This window comes from Buteo buteo, chromosome 8 (assembly GCF_964188355.1).
Source record: "Buteo buteo chromosome 8, bButBut1.hap1.1, whole genome shotgun sequence".
In the NCBI taxonomy this organism is placed as follows: domain Eukaryota; kingdom Metazoa; phylum Chordata; class Aves; order Accipitriformes; family Accipitridae; genus Buteo; species Buteo buteo.
The window spans coordinates 31,461,034-31,481,634 of NC_134178.1; the positions used below are offsets into that span (position 1 = coordinate 31,461,034).

Here is a 20,601-nt window from a genome sequence, read left to right on the forward strand (position 1 = left end):
AGAAGCCTAACACCTACACAGGCAAGAAGACCTCAGGAAACAGCAAACACCTTCCCTGCACTCCACTGACTCTGGTTGGAAAAGCAGCACAATGGCCACAGCTAACAGTAACCTCAGAGCCTAACGCCTTGTCAGCAGCCTCCAGTAACGCCACCTCAATATTCATAAAGGCTCCTTCATCCCCCAGCGCACCAGCTAGATTGCAAGTACAGGGAATGCAACAGACATTAAGGTAATGACAGCTTTGCCTTCATCGGAGAAGGAGGCTATACAATGCCCTGAGGTACAATTGTAGGCCCAGCAGGTCTGATACCAAGAGCTCTGAAAACACAGCAGGCGCACTAAGGCCTGCACCACAGCCTGATACGTGTACGTACAACGCAGCGGCTCTCCCCACCGCTGCGCACACAACTAGGCCGCCCTCGCTGGCCGGCCCCCTGCAGAGCAAACAGCATAAACGCTTCACCCTCACGCAGAACGGCACGAGGAGCCCAGCCACCCCCGACTGGGGCTTGTACACCTAACTTAATGCACTTTCTTATTCCTGCACCCTAACTGGCACGTACACCTCGGTGCCATGGGTATGGGCATTTCTTTGCTCAAGAGGAACTGCGTGTCTATACTATGCAGTGTCTATTATATACCAGCAACGGTAAAGAAAAGTGGGCAGCAGAAATATCACCTGTTCTCTATTCACAGGACTTCCTCAAAGATTAAGATGCCCTTGTTCCCAATTAAATGTAATGGGAGGGCCTCAGCAAGCATTTAGGACAAGTAACATTTTGTTAAATACAACTATTCCGCAAATTAAAGACAGAAGTATTAACAGAACCTCAAATACTAGTACCCTTGGGATTTGGAATTTCAATTAAAAGATAGTGTTCTCTTTTTCAAAGACTTCCATGCAGATCCAAAGTTGACAACACTGGTTTAAGAAACAAACGCCAATGCTGCATTCCACTGCAAACAGCAACTGTGCTCCAAATATAGGCAGTACTCACACTCAAACTAATAAATAAAGTTATCTTTCAAACTATCAAACATTTTTCTGGGTTGAAAATCATCCGCAGAGCCAGTCAAAAAAGGTTTTCTCCCTTCCTTTACCCCTTTTTACTGATTGGCATTTGTACTCTAAAAAAGAAAAAAAATAACAATATAATTTATGCTTTTCTTTTTTGACGTGAGATACAAGATGCTTTCTTTGTCACCTTGGCGGGAGAGAGGGTAGAAAAAAGAGGGGAAGAAACAAATCGGGCACACCATGTCAAAAACAACAGTGATCTATGATAGCAATTGGCTGTATTTGCAAAACTGAGCATGCAGAAAGACGTAAGCATTATTGGTCCCAACAGAACAAAATAGGAAAAGATGATAAAAACCTCAAGTTAAAATGGGCAAACATACAACTTATTATACAACACACACACAAAAAGGACTTTGACATCTTCACATGATGTTTACATTTCAACCAAAGGCTTTCTTATCCTGAACACCCCTCTGTGCTGACTGACTCCCAGACACAACAAAAAGCCATTTCTCCTTTCTCAAAAACTCAGGACAACCTTTTCCAAAGTGGGATTTCTCCAAAGTCCTCCTCCCCAAGCACTGCTCTGAAGTTAACACAGATGTTGTAAGTAATGAAATAGTTGGAAGAAAAGCCTCATGTAGGCACAAGCTATCCAAGGAAGAGGCAAATTTCTGTTCTCTTCTCTCCTTAGGCGAACACGTGGGAGCCTGGCTGCTGCTTTTATAAGCGCTGGGAGCAGTTAGGGACTCAAATCACCAGAGATACTTGTCAAAACAACAGTCAGAGAGCAGAGGCAGCGGCAGATTAACTCCTTCATAGCTGCTGGCTCCAGCACTGGGCTCACAGCCGACTCTGGAGCTCACATGAACAGGATATGGCAGAGGACAGGGCATGCAGAGAAAGGCATCTGGGGCTAGGCTGCTGCAAGAGCGCGCAGGGGTGCATGAGGGTGGAAGGGAAGCAGGGGAAATCAAACCTATATATTGCACGCCATATATACATATAACATGCTTTTTCAGGAAGAGGAGGTGTTTGTAGGAGAGCTCACTTTCACATCATAAATCTCCCAACTGCAAGTTTTGCCAACAAAATATACTTTTCAGCATGGGGACTATAATATTTACATTTGTATCGCAAAATTAGCAGAGTTTTTGGAATAAATCCAGAAACAAGGGAATGTTCACACCTGTCACAGTTTGTTTTCCCTCAGAAGTGTCAACACAGGCTAAGACTTTTCAACTCCAGCTGGTCTCTCTAGCTGCTCTGAAGGCAATGATCCATTACGCATGCATGCACATACACACACACAGTCCGTGTTGTGGCATAACAACTGAACTAATTGTTACCAGCATTCAGCATTAACGAGAGATCTCATTGCTGCTGGAGAAGTCCGCTTCAGTGAAAAAAATGACCTTTTCGTGGACCACGCTTGTGCTGGGGATGAAGGGAGTACTGAGCAAGCAGCCCACTGTTTTTTCTCTCCACTGAAGCAGAATCACAGCAGAAGCTCTCCAATTCACTGTTTAGGGATTATCCCCAAACAACTTTAAACTGATTTCAAAGTACTTGTCTCTGAAATACAGTTCTCTGCCTGTGGCTGCCTGAGCTAGACTGTTAAACAAATCTATCAGGGTAAATGCAGCTTAGCTAAGCACAGACTTTTGCCAAAGACATGACGTCCTAGGTTATTCTATTCCTTCTGTCCCTATCCAACAGACCCTCTTGCATGACCTCACACCTAAGCCAAAACAGTATCACTCTACAGGACATCCAGGATACATACACCCATTTTAAACCAGTGTTAAGTGATTCAGGTAAGTCTATTGAGCTTTGAAGAAATGCTCCCAGAGTCAGTTTAAATACTGACCAGAGCTAGTACACTTCTGCCTAAAAAAGGTCCAGACCCAAGCAAATCACTGAATTAATTTCCTCTGCCATCCACTTCTTTTTGGATACTCTGGTACTACTATGCCCATGAACTTTCTCAGAAGTGCCTTCTAAACATGGGCTTGTAGGAGAACAAAAAAAGGCCTCTCAAACTGGCAGACAGAGAATACTTAAAGTAAGTGACACTCCTCTTTTCACCTCAAGACAATCCTGTTGCTAGCAGCAACATGCATCCTAGAGAGACCAAAATACTCGGAGTCATGAAAGGGGGCAATGACCCCAGCATCACTGCTGGATGTCACCCCTGCCACAATGACAGCCCAGCTCCTGGAAGTCTCAATGCAGTTTGATTGACATATCTCTGCTTTGCATTTTCACTCTGAATTGTTGCATAAACTGGTGAGTGGTGTTAAGTAGTTACTTCCCTCGACAAATAAGAGGCTTTTACACAAGGTAGTAGTGTTTTTTCCTCTTCATAACACAGAACCCCATTTCCAAAGCCCAATAGCAGGCTTTCTGGCTGATGGGCCTACTCAAGAGAAAACTATCTCAGCTATCCACGTCTTTCAGCAAACAGGTGCAAGGTTCCTACCTTGTGTAGCCCAGAAAATGCTGACAGATGCAGAAGTCACATCTTTGCTCTTTACCCAGCTGTTGTTGCGGTGCCTACTCCACGCAGAGATGACACAGAAATAATCACCTCTGTCACTTTCTGAAGTCCACTGGATTCGTAAACTGAAAATGTCAGCAGTCTTTTTAGAGAAGATTATTTCCCCATTCTGAGTCCGCTCCCTGCTCCTGTCCCCAAGCAGCAGAGTCCAGTCTGCATCCATCGTGGCCAGGAGTTCCGCTGTCACCACATCGTCGCTGCGCAGGCGCTGCCTGTAGTACCAGGAAACTGTGAAGCGGATGTTTGCTTCGGTGTCCTGTGCATTTGTGATCCTGCAGTTGAGCTCTGTGGGGTCATCTGAAAACTTAGGTGTTTTAGAGGCATTCAGGAACACCTCATAGTCTGGCTCTGCAGAAGAGGAAACCCAGAAGAAAGAGGTTAGAAGCTACAAGCACAAGGGAGAAAGTACCAGAGCTTATCAAGACATACTGCTAACTTCTAACATCCAGCCTGTGAAAGCACCTGAGCTAGAAGTCAAGTACCAGAATATGCATTTTTCTTACAAGAGCTGGGGACTGGGAACTTGGACTTCAGCTCTCAGACTCGCACCAGTCTGACACAAGTACCCCTAAGCCTACATTTCCAAACAAGATCTTTGGTTTCGTATGTCTAGTCAGACCATTTCACAAAAATCAGCACCAAGAGATCTTGTCAAGCAAAATCATTCCCTTCTTTGGGCTTGGCCCCAAGAACCCACCCTGTGGGTTCAGTTTTAGCCCAGCCAGTCACCTTTTGCACCTGTTCAAGTGTCCAGTGCAGCCTGCAGCAACAGGAGACTCATTATTCTCTAGCTTTGGACTGACCAGAGACATGCCATTTCCCCAATTTCTCTGCAGGTTAAGAGGTGATTTCCCCCCCTGAAATGCCTTCTTTTCCACACTTAACCATCCCATCATGTCTCTACAATACAGATTAAGAATGTTAAAAAACAACCCAAAAACCAAACACCTCACCCACCCACTCACCAAAACTAGGGGGCACAGGTATCACCATTGGCACTGGCCACAGGCAGCACTAATAGCAGTGCACAGTAAATTTCAGCGGGCAGCATAATAAACACTAAGTAGGTTAAGAGTCAAAGATGCATAGATCAGAAGATCTTCACAGTCTGAATAAAGAAGTATGTGCTGTACAGCTATGAGGCTGGAATACCTCAAGCTTGAAAAGGAGTGCCTGAAATTCATGGGTTAAGAATGGGGCTGTTGTATTTAAATCTGAAATAGCTGGCTGTCCAAAGCCTAACAGTGATAAGGCAGCCGCATGACTGTTTTCTCTCAGACTACAGAGATAGTAAAGAAAGATTACAGCAAGAACCTCACACCACAAAGGAAATACATATTTATTTACTAGTGTTAGAATATTTTACTGTCTTGCTGTCTACTATAATTCAGAAAAAAGACTAGCTTTCCAACTGTTCGGCCAATACTCATCACATGGCTTTTACATTGCAAGTGTATTCACTGCTCTATATTTATTTCTTGCTTTATGTTTTATTTGGCATTTTGCCCTCCTACAAACAATTAACTGAAGCTATAATTGGGACAGAGAAGGCAATCCAAGGCTAAAACTTAGGCTTAGCTCATCAATGAGCCAAGATAATAAAGCATCTTAATAGAACTGCTGTGCAAACTGTGTGTGCACATGCACTTTTAGACTTCAGATGCAAAGGATAAAAACAATTGTTATCAAGCAAACCGGCTGCTGCTATGTCAGCTTGCAGAAAAGATCTCTCGCCATTAAGTGTTATGTATGCAGCATTCTTGCATCTAGCAAGAACAAAGGCATTAATACACACTAGACACTCGAGTATCTGGTGATACTGATGGTGAGTTTCTGCAGTGTTAGGTAACACACAAGCATAAAAGTACTGTTTATGTAAGTCCATAGTACCTACTACCAGCAAACACAAGTGCCTATTTCTGCGCATTTTCAGGATAAGGCAAAATGAAAAGAAAATGCACATAATTCCTCTGCTGCAACTGAGGCATACATTATTAATGGTGGCCAAAACCCACTTTTGGTATAAGTCCCCATAGATCCTACAGCTACACTACTCTTCCTGTCTCATTCACAAAAGACTAGTCTTCTCGAGGGCCTCATGATATATTGCTCACGCTCTGCAATTTTCCTATCATTCCCCCTCACCTCCCCTTCCCTCCCCCCAAAAAGAAGGCATTCAAGACCAAGTAATATTTTCACAGCAACAAAGACTATGAAAGCAGAAGTTCTTCTCTAGACAGGAACACAAGTAGTAAAAAGCTGCAAGAAATTCGAGTTCTTAGAAAATCACTTCAGGTTTGATTTATTTGTGGGCAGGGGAAGGACCTCTAAGAAGAGAGTTTTGGCTTTGACAGCACCACTCCAGATAGGCGCTTCACCCTGACAGACATTCAAACAGAGGATTTAGAAAGAATAAAAGGCTGGCTGGATAAACCTCATTCCTCCACTCTGTCAGCTGTCAAAGAACAGCCTCACTGACAGTTCAATGACTTAATACTCCAGCAGCTCTTAACTTCCATTAAGGAGGAGGAGTTGGTGAATTCTGGATGCAGCTGGAAACCTCAAATGCTGAAAATTTATTCTACTTTCCCTTGCCCTAACAACCAAGCATCTGCTGAAGAGCAGATTTTATTCTCTCCTGTTCCCAAATAATGCCAAACTGGAATGGAAAGAGTAAGAAATAGTCCTACAGGTATGAGCAGTACAAGAGAGTACATGAGCATGCAGTGCACCTGTACACACATGAATATGTGTGTGTGCATGCAGATGCACACAAGTGGAGGAAGGAGGGAATACTCACAAGTTGAATGTGCAATTTGAATGGCTGAATGAGGACAGGAAATTAAGACATTCATCACTTGCACACTTCTAGCACACATTACAAGTATACTTGGAAACGGCCATGGCTCAATTGCTCTGCACAATGCTAAAATGCAAAATTTAAAGTCATTGTTGCTGGGATTCAACCTTGTGACACAGCTATTTATTTCTGAAAACCAGGCTTCAGAGTAGGCTCTCTATATGCTGGCCCTCATTCAGTACTTTTATGTTGGAGGAGCTCTGCCTTTGTAACTGCACAGTACCACTAGTTTCTGATAACAAGAGGCTCTGAATACATTGAGAGGTTTTAGGCCTGGATACTCACATCCAGCCAAAGCTGGTATCCCAGTTTCAGCTGGGATAGAGTTAATTTTCTTCCTAGTAGCTTGGATAGTGTCATGTTCTGGATTTAGGATAAGAATGTTGATAACACACTGATGTTTTCAGTTGTTGCTAAGTAGTGTTTAGACTAAAGTCAAGGATTTTTCAGCTTCTCATGCCCAGCCAGCAAAAAGGCTGGAGGGGCACAAGAAGTTGGGAGGGGACACAGCCAGGACAGCTGACCCAAATTGGCCAAAGGAGTATTCCAGACCATATGACATCATGCCCAGTATATAAACTGGGGGGAGTTGGTGGGGCAGGGGGATGGATCACTGCTCAGGAACTAACCAGGCATCGGTCAGCAAGTGGTAAGCAATTGCATTGTGCGTCACTTGTTTTGTATATTCCAATCCTATTACTATTATTATTTTAATTTTATTATTATTGTTGTTGTTGTTATTATTTTCTTCCTTTCTGTCCTATTTAACTGTTCTTATCTCAACCCACAAGTTTTACTTCCCCCCCCCCAATTCTCTCCCCCATCCCACTAGGTGGGGGGAAGTGAGCGAGCAGCTGCATGGTGCTTAGTTGCTAGCTGGGGTTAAACCACAACAGCTGCTAACAAACACCAAGTACTACAGCTTTGCCAGTTCTCCCCCAGCTCACATCTAGGTTCATTCATGCTTCCAACATAACTACTACTTTGTGAATTTTAGCAGGTGCAGATACCTTACCTACAGCATCCTGCAACACAATACCAAGTTTCATTGCTTCTAAATTGAAGCTATTCACTCCCCAAGATTAAACTAGGAGACAGGATGGGTAGGCTGACATATCTAGACCTATCCCTAAAATGACAGGCTTTTTAGAAGTTCTGCTGGAGTTTCATTTTTAGTATTTCTCCCAGTTAACTTCACTTCTAAGGATATTTGCATAAAGAGAGATCTCCAGAGCTTAAGACTTCAGCTGGGATAATGCAAAGCAAAAGCTTTACAATCTGCAGCATGCATATGGGACAGTGGATCTCCAAAACAGATTTGTCTTGGGAAAGGGGTGTAGGGAAAGATACGGTCAGCCTGCTCTTGTAGGCCAGGTAGATCAGATAAGCCTGTTGAATCTCTTACCTATGGCTTCTGCTCCTCATTCAGTCAACAAGTCTTAAATGAACAACTGTTAAACACAGCTGCTTCTAACTAGCCCCTTGCAAAAAAATGTGGACATTGACAGTATTAGAGCTGTAAGAAGGGAAAACCACCAAGAACAACTAGGGGATAAAGGAAGGAGAGAATAAAGGGATCATCAAGTTTCTGTTTAAGTAGATTCCCCCCCTCCGCGCCACTGGTGAATTAAAAGAACTTGCTGCAGAAATGCTGAAGTAACATATGGAAGCCGTAACTTCAAGTGCATAAATAATCCTTTGCTTGTCCAAAAGGCTAAAAATCCACTCATATCTACAACTGAATGATGAAAAAAGCACCACATTGAGTAGGATGTTAAATACTGCAGGCAAATCTTTTAGTGACCACTATGCTAATCAACACTGCTAGCATTAAGTTAGCCACAAGCCAAGTGTCTCTCAGTCACACTACTCAACAGCTATGTGACATGGTCTCATAAAATGGACTTGTGTGTTGAGGGAGGAGAATAAAGCAGTATAAAGTCATCTTCCATTCTAAATCCATTAGTAGGATGTGGTCTCTCTCTAGTGATTAAAACAACAAAACAAAAACCCAACAACTTTGAAAGCTATGAAAGTTCATTATGAAGTTTCCATTATAAATAATTTTTATGGTATATGATTCAAAAATCAGGGGAAGCATCTGATTTCACTGTGTTCAGAGCTCAGAAAGAATGCCTGTTGCTGGACCAGAGCCCTGCTAATGGTACGAGGGAGGTGAAAGGGGACAACATGACAACAGGGGCAGCTTCAGCACCTAGAAAAAAAGGCAGGCTTTTAAGTTCTATTTCCCAGTTACAGACTGTTCAATGACATCAGAGAGTGGAGTGTATGGGTAGGACCCTATAATATACAAACCCAAAACTCTATAGCATAGATCAGTATTTTTATATGCGAGAGAGATACCCTACATACAGATGATAGATGCAAACGAGAGAGAAACTTGCACAGAAGAGATTCTGCAAGATCCTCTCCCTTTTCTGATGGGACCAAGGAATGAGTGGTACATTACCCATGAAGTCTGAAAGCAGAATCACTCACCTAATGCTGTCACCACCACACTGACTGGTGCAGATGTCCTCTCCACCACCTTATGCCAGCTCCCGTTGTGCAGTGGTACCCAGACAGCTGCTTGGCAGAAGTAGTAGCCAGAGTCTTCCACATCCACCTCACGCACCAACAGGCGATACGAGTTCCTATCTACATGGCTCAGGCTGATGAGAGTTGAATCACTGACAACAGAATCACGGTCCACGCTCAGCAAAACCTGAGCATCTGACAAGGTATCATCAGGTGACGCAGAAAAATACCACAGCACCTCAGCTTGGAAAATACCACTCCTGTCTGTTGTGATGTTGCATGTAAGATCCAGGGAGTCTCTTTCGGTCACAGACACATTGCTTGTTGAGATGACCACACCTAGAGCTTAGAAATGAAGAGACAAAAATTCAAACAAAAAAAAAATTAATTTTTTTTTTTTAAAGACTCCACTGTAAGTTATCCAGGACTTCACATTCTATTGCAGAAACTTCTGAAGTAGCTCAGTAGCCCTACCTTCAAATGCCTGTTGGATATTGAACTGTATGACCTATTACAAGGGTAGTTCACATTATCAGTCAAGCAAGGGATGCATGATGAGAGAGGGGGGAGGAAAGGAGGGAGAACAGGGGTTTTATAACTCAACAGCAACTGGTCCATGAAGGCTTTGTCCCAATCACAGACCACATGTCACCTTCACACAGCGGGAAAATGTGTACAGGATTTTCCATCCTCACAGGAAGGTCACTGTTTTGGGACTACCTCTCAGAAGAGAAAGTGTCCACTGAAATCGGGGAGAACTACATTAGAACTCAACTTGGTTTCTGCTGAAATGGTTTTGAACTCCTCTAACAGAGCAGATTTAGATGAGAAGCAGCTATGGCCACGTGTTAGAGTCCTGACTGACCTCAGGTGTGTTGAAGAAACATGAAACAGAAGCAAAAAGAAGGCAGCAATAACTCCTTATACTGCTGACTCCTCCACTTACTGTTCTGACCAACACACACTGGGGACTTTAAAGCAACCCCATAGCCACTTAAAACACATTTAACAAACTATTCCACTGACCAGTAAGTATTTTTAAGATCCATAGCACGTATGGTCATAGCCAGCATTCAAACAGGACCTTCTGCATTCTGTAGGTTACCAGCCTGGCCACAGCTTCGTTAAAAGAAAGCCATGGGCTGAAAGTGTCAGGACCAGGAGTAGAAAAGCTTGCCTTAGTTACTGGTGAGAGGTGAACCAGGGGTGCTCTGTGTGTTGTTTCTAAACCTCAGTGCAAGTCATTCACCAAGTTACCTGGCCGCCACATGTCTTCGCTTGCTCACTCCCTCATTCTACATTGCCTAAGGATTAGGTTTGTATCTCAGTGCAGCATCGTTCCCACAGTGGGTATTGCAGCTGCTCTTGAAGCCTCAACTGAGGCCAGTAGACAGGGCTGCTACAACAGTGGCTCTTCTCAGCAGATCTACAACCAAGACCATGAGCAAGAATACATATTCCTGCCTTAAACAGGCAGCTATGTCTCTGGTACAGATCAGTGATTTCTATGTAAAACCATGTTCTACTATATAATAGGTACCCATGTGTAAAAGCTTTGTAGGATTACCATCAGGAATGAGAGACAACATATAAGGGCCAGAGCCAAACTGAGCAGCCACAACTATTGCCAATAAAACCAAGCAATATTCATCTCACCACTCACCACCTCATAGCACAGAGCAGTCAAACTGAACAGCGGGTAGCAAGCCCCAGCCAAGCGGTAAAGCAAAGTCCACTGTCTGATGAGTATCTCATTGGGACTTCCCTCACTGTCTTATTAGGAGATTGGAATCAGTACAAAAGGCTAGTTAATTTCACAGACTAATAGCAGAATACAAAACAAGACTCATCTGCAAGGTTAAGAGCAGCATTTCTCCAAGGAACACTTCTGTCTTCATGAAATAGTGACAGGCATAAGAATCTGGCAGTATATGCATACACAGGGACTCGTAAGAGAGTTTACCCATATGTATAGCCTCAATGCTCCTTTTTGGTTACAGACATGTCTGCAGGCCTCACTTAGGGTTATATCCCTGTTGTGCAAGGCACTGTTAAAAAAAGACATAGAAGAGCAAAGTTGGGCCCAAAGATGTCATGATATTAGGAGATGAAAGCGATGGGCAAGTAGCTAGAAGAGCAACAACAGAAAAAAACCCACACAGTTACACAAGGTAACCTGTGCATGACTTCTTGCATTAGATATGTTAAATCATCTTTTCTTGTGTTTTTTGGTTGGGTTGGTTTTTTTTTTTTTAATTTTGTTTCTACAGATTCAACCCCACAGTTCACAGTAGGTGAGAAATGAGGGAAGTGCAGCAACCAGGCATACCGTTTACAACTCAAGTTCACTTTAGCATGCAAGTGCAGAGGTTTCAAATGTCAGCACAAGGTGCTCTTCAAAGTCCTACTACAGATTGTGTGGGTAAAAATTTCCACAACATTTTGCTGGAAAATAACCTATCCTATTTAGCATAACTTTTAAAAAAAGCCTTCATGCCCCTGACAAAGTGCCAGTGCTGCCAATGACTGAGCTAAAAATGAAGGCAAAAAACCCTAAACAAAAAAAAACACAAACAAAAAAACCCACAAACAAACAAAACCACACACCCAAACCACATTAAAAAACTGCAGTACTACTGGTCCTGGCCATCTTCACCCTGTTTTAAGCCACTGATTAAACCCCACCTACTTAAACCAAACTCTCCGAAAGTGCGACAAAATAGAAAATTACAGCCCTTAATTAAGCAAGCCCTGCCTCAGCAGAGAGCACTGGCAAGCTTTACTGTGTAACAGACACCCTGAAAAAGAGGGGGCAGATTGATCCTGTCAAATTTCACATGCTAAGTAGCACCAGGATACTAAAACTACATCCAAATCAGCTAGCCAAAAAACCTAGCAGTTCTGGTTTCTCCCTATAGTGATTAAAGGATTATAAAAATGAAAAGATACTCTCACTGTCTGAATACTTCTAAAATACTGTCATAATCTCACATTTCCAAGGGACCATCATTGCCTGTTTTTCCACCTATTGAGTGACAGGATGCATCACCCCCTGCGTTCCCTCCTCCAACTAGCAGTGGTAATGCTAATGCAATTAAGTGCTCAGTGCATCTACTCCTGAAATCTATATGGACAGGGACATCTGGATATCCTCAGCACAGCACTATATGTATTTTTGTCTCCTTAGTCAAGCATGCAATAATGTGTTTAACAGAACCATTACTGTCCTAGACCCCTGCCAACACGGTGGAGCAATCAGACCAGTGATCCAGTGTCAGTGATAAAAATCACTGGATAATTTGTCCTGTTAAATTATCACTGCCTTCCTCCTTTCTCTTGATCTTTCTATGCTATTTTAATAAACCAAATACAGAAAAGCTTTACATCTGTCACTGAATCACAAGCCACTTTTACAGGGGAAGTGCAGCTGTTTAGTGCTATGGAACAACCCTATGTTAATGAGAGAGCAGAGGGAAGGTTTGGGGTGCTCAGGGGTTAAATACAGTGTTTATTTAAGAAATATAAAAACCAGAAACAATCTGAAGTGAACTAAGAATGAGATAAAAATCTAGGTCTAGGCATCTAAGAGGTTCCAGTCGATCTTTCCACGCCATTATCCATCCCCCTTCTCCCCAAAATAAAAGTTAGAAAAATTACACCAAGCATTTTCTATCAACTCAGATGTAAACAGGCCAGCTATCCAAACAGCAGTCTAGGTTCTCCTAGAATGTATCCTCATTTAGTTCACCTTACCCAGTTTCTGCTCTCAAAGTATCACAGACTGGACACAGCACTGCTGTAGCTACGAGTTGTGACCCCAGCCCATCAGTTACACTCACCAGTCCGCTGGATTGCCACACTTGCTATCTCCACGCTCTTCTCCTGAATCTTCTGCCATGAACTATCTGCCCCTCTCACCCACTCGCTCACAAGACACCTGTAGGCACCCCCATCCACCGACGAGGCCTGGGATACAGATAACCGATACGTGTCATTCGCTCCTGTGTCCAAGCGGATATCTCCATTACGATAGCGCTCTTCATAGCCGGGACCCGGATGGAATTTGCCTTCATGAGTCAAAGATAGGATGTCCCGCCAAGTCGATCCACCTTTGATCTGCCAAGTCACGTGCAGGTGAGTGTGCTCTGGTGAGGTGGTAATTGCTGAGCAGCGCAACTTGAAGGAGTCACCCTCAGACAGCCTGAGAGACACTGAGGAACGTGCTTTTGAACCACTCACTGATAAACCATCAGAAATCACTATTTAAAAAAAAAGACCAAAAGACACAAGCATCATAAAACAGAAGCAAGAAGAGAACACCCACACTGATCTGTTCAGATATGAGGCAGTGTAACTACCACAGAGCAACACATGGCCAATCATGCCTTCTTCCACACATGAATATATCCCAGGAACAAGGAAATTCAGCTGAAAATCCATTAAAGGAAGCACTCCACTTTAAACAAGCCAAGACAAGCATTCAAATTCATTTATCCTTCCCCTCGCTTCAGTTTCTCATCCAAACATCATCGTTCTGACTATTCACATCCAGAATCATCTTGATTTTCATGGGATTAAAATGTAAGACACTTGAAAAAAATAGTCTCCCAAGTTATTACTGAAGAACCCTAAATGAGAGAGCAAAGCTAGGGCATGACTGCAGTATCAACATGCTAAAGGGGAAAGGGAAGATTACCTCCTTCATATAGAAAGAACCCTAAATGACACTATAAATAAGAGAGAGAAGACAGGCTGTGGTTTTTACCTGAAGTTAGTCTCTCTACCCAGAGTCTTAGGGACATTAAATATGTGCAGACATCTTCAGAAAACCCACTGCTTATTTTTCCCATTTTTAGCTACATATTTACTACACAGAAAAAAGGAAAGTGGTGTTTATAGTAAACAGCTTCTCTTCACTTCTTCACCTCACTTGTCTTTGCTATCATACTTCCCAATTTTCAGTTTTGCTTTAGGAGAATTAAACAGAACAGGGAGAAGAAAAAGAAAAAAAACAATCACAATGCTTATAAGCAACAGAAATTCAGCATTCTTAAGGGTACATCTATAATCGATACCAAGAACAAATTTAGAGCACACCTCACTCTTCAGAAATACCTTTCACTTGGACCTCTGCATCATAATTTCCCTGAACGGTGGCATCAGTGCTGGGCGTGGAGCATTTGTACCTCCCTTGGTCAGTTGGCTGGATGTTTCTAATCACAAGTTCCACAGCATCGTTGCTACTCCGTCTCAGTTTGATATCCCCGTTGCCCACACGTTTTTGGTACTCCTCAGAGGTGAATGTAGAATCCCAGGTACTCACTATCCGCACGAAGTCAGTCTCCCGGGAGAACTCCCAGTCAAAGTTCTGTTCACTAGGTCCATCGTAGTCACTAACGTTGCAAGGAATCACCACCTCCGTGCCCATGACTCGAATAAGAGGACCTTTGGGCACCCTCACAACACGTCCTCTGCAGAAAGCTAGGCAGGAGAATAAAGGCAGAGAGAACACACAGTTAAAGGAATTACCAGGATAGACTTCAACAAAAAAAAAAAAAAAAAAAAAAAAAGAGAGTAAGGTTGGGCACCCTACTCTGCAGAAAGCTAGAACTAGTAAGAGCAATATTTCCCATTAACATTTAATCGCACTGGAGCAGGAGCCCCTAAACACACCATTTTTAGTGTGGGCAATCTTTGTTTCATTGCTTATTTAGTAACACATTAGGTAGCAAAACACTGAGGGAGAGAGAATTGTAAGGAGGAAAAAAAAAAAAAGGGACAGAACTAGCCATAGATCCAATGGGTAGCAGTTTCTCTGCTACAAGCCAAGTGCTATGTAGGACACTTAAACAACATTAATAAGTGGTTTTCATTACTACAGTGAGGGCATAATCTAACCAGGCATTGTTATAAGTCTGCTGCTGACATCAGTAGAGGGTTCGAAGTAGGAAACTAACTCTCCCCTAGCTTGAGGGCCATAAGAATGGTAAGTTGACATTCTCCAAAAACGAGCATAGTCACTTCTGCCCTAAAGGGTCATGGCTTCTCTAACACAGGTGAGCTTCCTTGCCTTCCTAATTGATTTAAAAGGAAGAACTGATTTCAACAGACACAGCTTGCTTGAACAGATTCTGCAACCATACCTGTTTCTAGCACACATATCCTCTTTGGTGGAAGTCCCAGAACACGGGAGCATGAGCAGAGAAGGCTCCCTCCACAGCAGAGGAACACATAGTGTTCAGACCATGTTTTCTAGGACTGTCTCGCTAGAAGGATAGAACAACAACAGCAGTTCTCTGCAGAAGGCTGGCAAAGCAGTACGTTATGCTCCAGGCAAAAGTGTGAACCACTTAAACCAGCCAGAGGACCTGGCAAAGATGCAGTAGAAGACTTTTCTGGTTGATTTGGCTCTGTAGCCGAAAGAATAACCCCAGCAGCTGCACGTGGATTTTGGCAGGTTCTTACTTCCCAGAAGAGCAAACTGCTTTGATTCATAGTTTCAACCAGAGAAATCTTTTCAGAAAGAGAGGGGTACTACCTAAACTCCATCTCCAAACACAAACTGCCTACTACATCCCACCAGCTCCATATCCATAGCAAAATATTTTAGCAACCAGGTAGAACAGAAGCCAGAACACTTAATGACAGATCTTGCTAAAACCAAGTAGATAGCCATAACAACATCAAAAGCAGCTGAACCAAAAGGTTGATCTGAGATACCAGAGACAAAGCCAAATTTAAACAAACAACCCCCCAACACACAAAGTCCAGCAACCCACAACTGCTCTAATTCACCAACTATGTTGGGAAAGCCACCAGCTAGTGCCATGAACACCCATATACTTGCTGAGCCTTCCACTCCTATCACTCTGCATGTCTTCTTGCTGTAGATTAAGATCCCACTCACTGGCTCAGAACCATCATGCCAATAGGTATCCAGGTGTGGGGAAAGAAGTTAAGTCTAACGGAGAGAAACCACCCCCTGGGGAACTTTTTTAAAGTGCAGCTTGTCACCTTCAGAGCAGTGTGGAGAGGGATGTGTTAAAGAATCAAGATTTCTGTGGGCATTTAAAAACTACACAAGCAGCTGTACACACTGAGCATAACTACAAGAGAAAAATCACATTTTTATCCCCAGTTACAGTTCAGCAAACAGTTGAACTAAGGACTGACACTGTCTTTACCTCCCCAGTTCATCACTCCTAGCGTGCTCTTTGCTTTGCAGGCTGTTCACGTGTACAGGCTCAGTCATAATAGTCCAGTTTCCTCATTGCCATGACATTCTGTATGCAACATTAGTACTTCATTAAACTTATTTGTAATGCAGACTGGGGTTAATCTCTTACCCCTTATATCCCTCCCAGAAAATGGTTATTATGTACCTGATCAAGTGATTGACTAGTCCTAATAAGGAAGCTGGACTTCTGTGCACCACTCACATGTGAATCAGAGAGAAAAACCTCCACTGCCAATGTATTGTTCCACAACCAGATGTCTTTAAGGGCACCTCTCTAAACACAAGCACCATATAGTAATATCATTGATACAGAAAAATAACCAAGAAGAAATAAAGAAGGCTACAGGGCTCAATATATTTCCTCACTAGGTCTTAAGTTGCAGCCCCATTCAATCCTTCAACTTATCCTCTTACAGAAAGCGATAACAGCAGCAGGTAAGCTTTGAAACACTGCCTGACAGCCAAACCAGCTTCCAGCAGACCACTCTGAGAAGTCAGCTCAGGATCCTGACTGAGGGCACTCCTCAAAAGCTGACATCTCTCTAGAAAATACTCTCCTGTGACACTAAAACAAGCAGACAACACTGTTCTGCATGTGTTTTCAGCTGTGGACCCACATACTGTGCACTGTACTAATCCAATCTAGAGGTGACAAAGGCATGACTAATGTGGCAAAGGCTGCACATTTGTGTTTGAGATTAGCACCGACAGCTCAGTTTCTCTTCTTCCAAGGTCACTAAAGACCCTTTGACACTAAATGAAGGTAAGGGGTGATTAGCACCTTTGTAAGAGCAGGCAGGCCAAAGGGAAAGATAGGGGCACAGTGACTCCTCAACAGATCTCTTTGGAGTCCCTACCCTATTGCTGTAAAGCAATGACTATCCCCCTCCTCACAGCACAGTCCCACAAGCAATTCCTGTTAAACACAAACTTGGAAGGAGGGCAGTGGAACAGGCTGCAGGAGGGAATAGCGACAGCCTGTAACAGTTTTTATAATTTACAAACAACAACATTTGTTACTGCTAAGATAAATTAGGATTCTCATAAGGCAGGAGCACACAGAGACAGCATCACAAGATAAGAGAATGAGAACTTACTGCAGAGTATCTGCTGTGCCCTGCCCACAGGTAAGGAGGAGCATGCACAGGGCAGACACTCCAACAGTGAACTGCATTTCTAGGTGACCCAGGAGGCTCAGTATCTAGCAAGCTGTGAATTCAGGGCTCTGCCTTTTGTCCTGCAGCAGTCAACAGCAAGAGTATCCCTAAGCTACTAAACAAGGTGTTATGTTCTTTGCTGTGCATCAGGGATTAACATTTCATGTAGTTGTAGCAGAAGGCATAGAGCTACAGACACTGATCTTGGCAAGAAGTAAACTCAGTTTTACTCTGGCAGATAAAGGAGAAGCTTTTACAAATATTTTATTCTTGCAGTGCCCCATGTTGCTCACACACACCCCCTCCATTCCCAGAGCAATCAAAGTTCAGTTTTCATGACATGAGAGCTTCATACTCTGTAAATTTTTTGGAAACATTTATTTTTCGTGACACCTGATATTTTTCACTGTTAATATAAGGTGACATGTTCTTAATGAATTCACTTGAATCCCATTTAACTGTAGCAACAGATGGATCAGGACAGAACAGTGTATACACCAGTGACAGAAAACAACAGAACTTTGACAATTCAGTATTTTTCAGTATCACCAAGACCACCAAAGATGTATATTTAGTAGGAACTCAATAACTGGCTCTGTATCATAAACTGCAATGCTGGATATCAAGCCTGCCTGTGTACAAGATTAATTGCCTAAATACAAAACTTTATTTTTACAGAGTTACCAGACCACCAGGTGAAACTGCAAGGAACTATTTTCCAAAATAAAAAGGTAATGGAGCCCCTGTAAGGAGGCCAGCACACAAACACAAGGAATAGGACTTGTTCCTTGGGTTCATTAAACAGGTGACAGGACTACTGGTGCTTTTGCATGGCTGGGCCAGAAACACCCAAAAAGTAGGGCAACCACAGAGCCTTCATATGGCTGCTTGTCAAGCACTTGATTAGAGGATTCTCCCAAGGGACACAGGCAAAGTGTGGCTCAAGGTAGAATAATAAAGTGGGGCCTGCCATATTAATAATACACAGGCAAGATAGCTTAGATATAGCCTAGGCCTGCCATATTAATAATACAGAGGCAAGATAGCCTAGACATAGCCTAGGCAGTTTTGAGCTAGTGTTTGTTCCCTAACAATGGTCCATGAAGTACTTTAATTAATTTGCCCCATCACCTAGATGCACCATCTCATTGCTGTCATTAAAGGAAATCCTTTTGAAGAGGAGAACAAGGAAAGCAGATGAGGAAAGTCTTCTAGGAGCTTCATCTTCACACAAGTTTTGCATCTATGTATCATTTATTAAAGAACAAGACGAGAAGTAATCTGTGGAGTCACCCACAAGGCTGAGAAGGTATTATCATTGCAAAGAACACACTTCTGCTTCAGCTTACACAAGGTGCTTCCTCCAGCCTGCACTAGACAGCTCTATCTAATAAGAAAACATGTTCTCTTAGCAGCCCAGAGGAGGTCTACTCTCTATGTCCGCCAGCCAAAGGAAAATGCAATGTGACATGCAGTAGGAAGCCAATTAAAGCCAAAAAAGTAAGAGCTGAAGAATGAGTAAATTGGCTCAGACTAAGCACTCGAGCATCTGCATCAGAAAGACTTAGAACACACAGTCCAGCTCTTCCACCAAGGCAGTCACAGGAGACACAGCTACAACTTTGCTGATGCCTTTCATCTCAAAAGAGCTTTCCGAACAAAAGGTTGTTTCATTTGCCAACTAAACATTACCACGTCTGGGAAGGAAATACAGCAGCCCTTTCAAATTCACAACAGTTTATGACAGGAAAAAAATACTGCAGCCAACTTTGCAAATGGTGGTAATGATTTTCTCTCCCTGAACTCCTCCATTTATTTTCAATCTAGGCACCACTTTGCTGCAGCACTGTGTAAATAAGGGGGTTGAGCAGGGACAACCCTTCTTGTGCCACACTAGAGAATAAGAAATGGTTTCCCCACCATCAAAGCTGTGCATTCTGCCTCCTATTTCTAACTAAATCCCAAGTTTCCCACTTCTGTACTGCTCTGCTTAACTAGTGTTTGTGATGCATGAAGCCATTTTTAAAAATGGAAAAAAAAAATTATTTTTGCAATTTTTTTGTCCCACCAGGGAGACAAGTCCACACAAACCCTCTTCCTCTGTTTTTTGAAAGAGAGCTGATCAGGCTCCCGCTGAGAGGCATGCAGTCACTTTCCCTAGTGAGCAGGCAGGTAAAGGGACAGACAGCATGCCACACATTCACAGGCTCTTCTCTGGGGAAGGAGAAACAAAGCATATCAGCATGGGAGAATATAATCCTTATCTCCAATCTTCCCCTTTTCCCCTTGCTTCTCCTCCCAGCTCCAATTATCATCAGGCAGCTATACATCAAGAATGTCATCTGGGAGAGAGAGAACAAGTTATAACAAACATGCCTATAATGTTTGAAAACCTTTCAAAATTGTTAATGCAATATTTTATTTTATATATATAACATGATTTTCCTAGAAGTGGCACATTTATACAAACAGCATGTTGCTTTGGGATTTCCCCCCCTTTTTAAATGCAATCAATTAAATTTTCTATCCTATACTGTATATGTATGAGAAGAAAAGTCAGAGACATAAAGCAGAATAAAAGGAATTTCTTTTAAGTACCAGAAATGCAGCTATCTATTGAAATTTCTTTACTGGTCTCAAAAAGAAAAGAAAAAAAAATATCTAAAGAAGTGATATCTCTTACCATTTCTACTTAACACAACAACATCATACTCTTCTTTCCAGTGCAGACAAACACACAGTAGGGGTTGTGATCTATGCTAAATAAAGTGGCAGGCTCTTGCTACCCTTTCCAAATTACAAAATTTAGATCACCCTAATCAGCAGAAGCAACCCGCACCTTACAACCAGACAGCCTGCACAGGGAAGGAACAAGGGGCTCCTTTAAAAGAGACCAAATTTGATTCCTTATGTCAAAGCTGTAATCACCATAAGAGCCTGGAATCATGAAGCACGCAGAGCTCCCTCCACACCTTGCAAGCCAACAGGACTGTTACACATCCCTGACTGCAATACTCCCTTCCTAAAAAAGGACTGATAGATTTTTATGGCTTGAAAGATCTGCAGCGTATCATCTGAAGATATCAGAGAAGAGCAAATGAAAGAGTCCGTGAGAGAGACATTTACATTGTTCTTTCCCAGGCGGTTAGGATTCTTTTTTTAGATAATGTAGAGCTCTTATCAAAAGGAATTAGCCTGGGTGTAATTGCTTAAAACCCATTATCT

The 20,601-nt window shown here is 42.7% G+C and overlaps 1 protein-coding gene across 8 annotated transcripts in view; it reads right to left on the bottom strand.

Annotated features, from left to right (window-relative positions):
- The window catches only part of PTGFRN (prostaglandin F2 receptor inhibitor), a 70,851-nt gene that overhangs the window by 25,309 nt on the left and 24,941 nt on the right, over window positions 1–20,601 (bottom strand). For 5 of the 8 annotated variants that reach the window (XM_075034000.1, XM_075033999.1, XM_075033991.1 and 2 more), the window contains 4 exons: window positions 14,098–14,463; window positions 12,822–13,241; window positions 8,944–9,327; window positions 3,507–3,932 (listed from right to left, as the gene is read on the bottom strand). In XM_075034000.1, the coding sequence (XP_074890101.1) occupies window positions 3,507–3,932; window positions 8,944–9,327; window positions 12,822–13,241; window positions 14,098–14,463 (1,596 nt within the window). Of the gene's footprint in view, window positions 1–3,506; window positions 3,933–8,943; window positions 9,328–12,821; window positions 13,242–14,097; window positions 14,464–15,125; window positions 15,544–16,166; window positions 16,619–20,601 lie in introns of those variants that run through there. The other 3 variants (XM_075033994.1, XM_075033997.1, XM_075033998.1) reach the window with 3 other exon arrangements.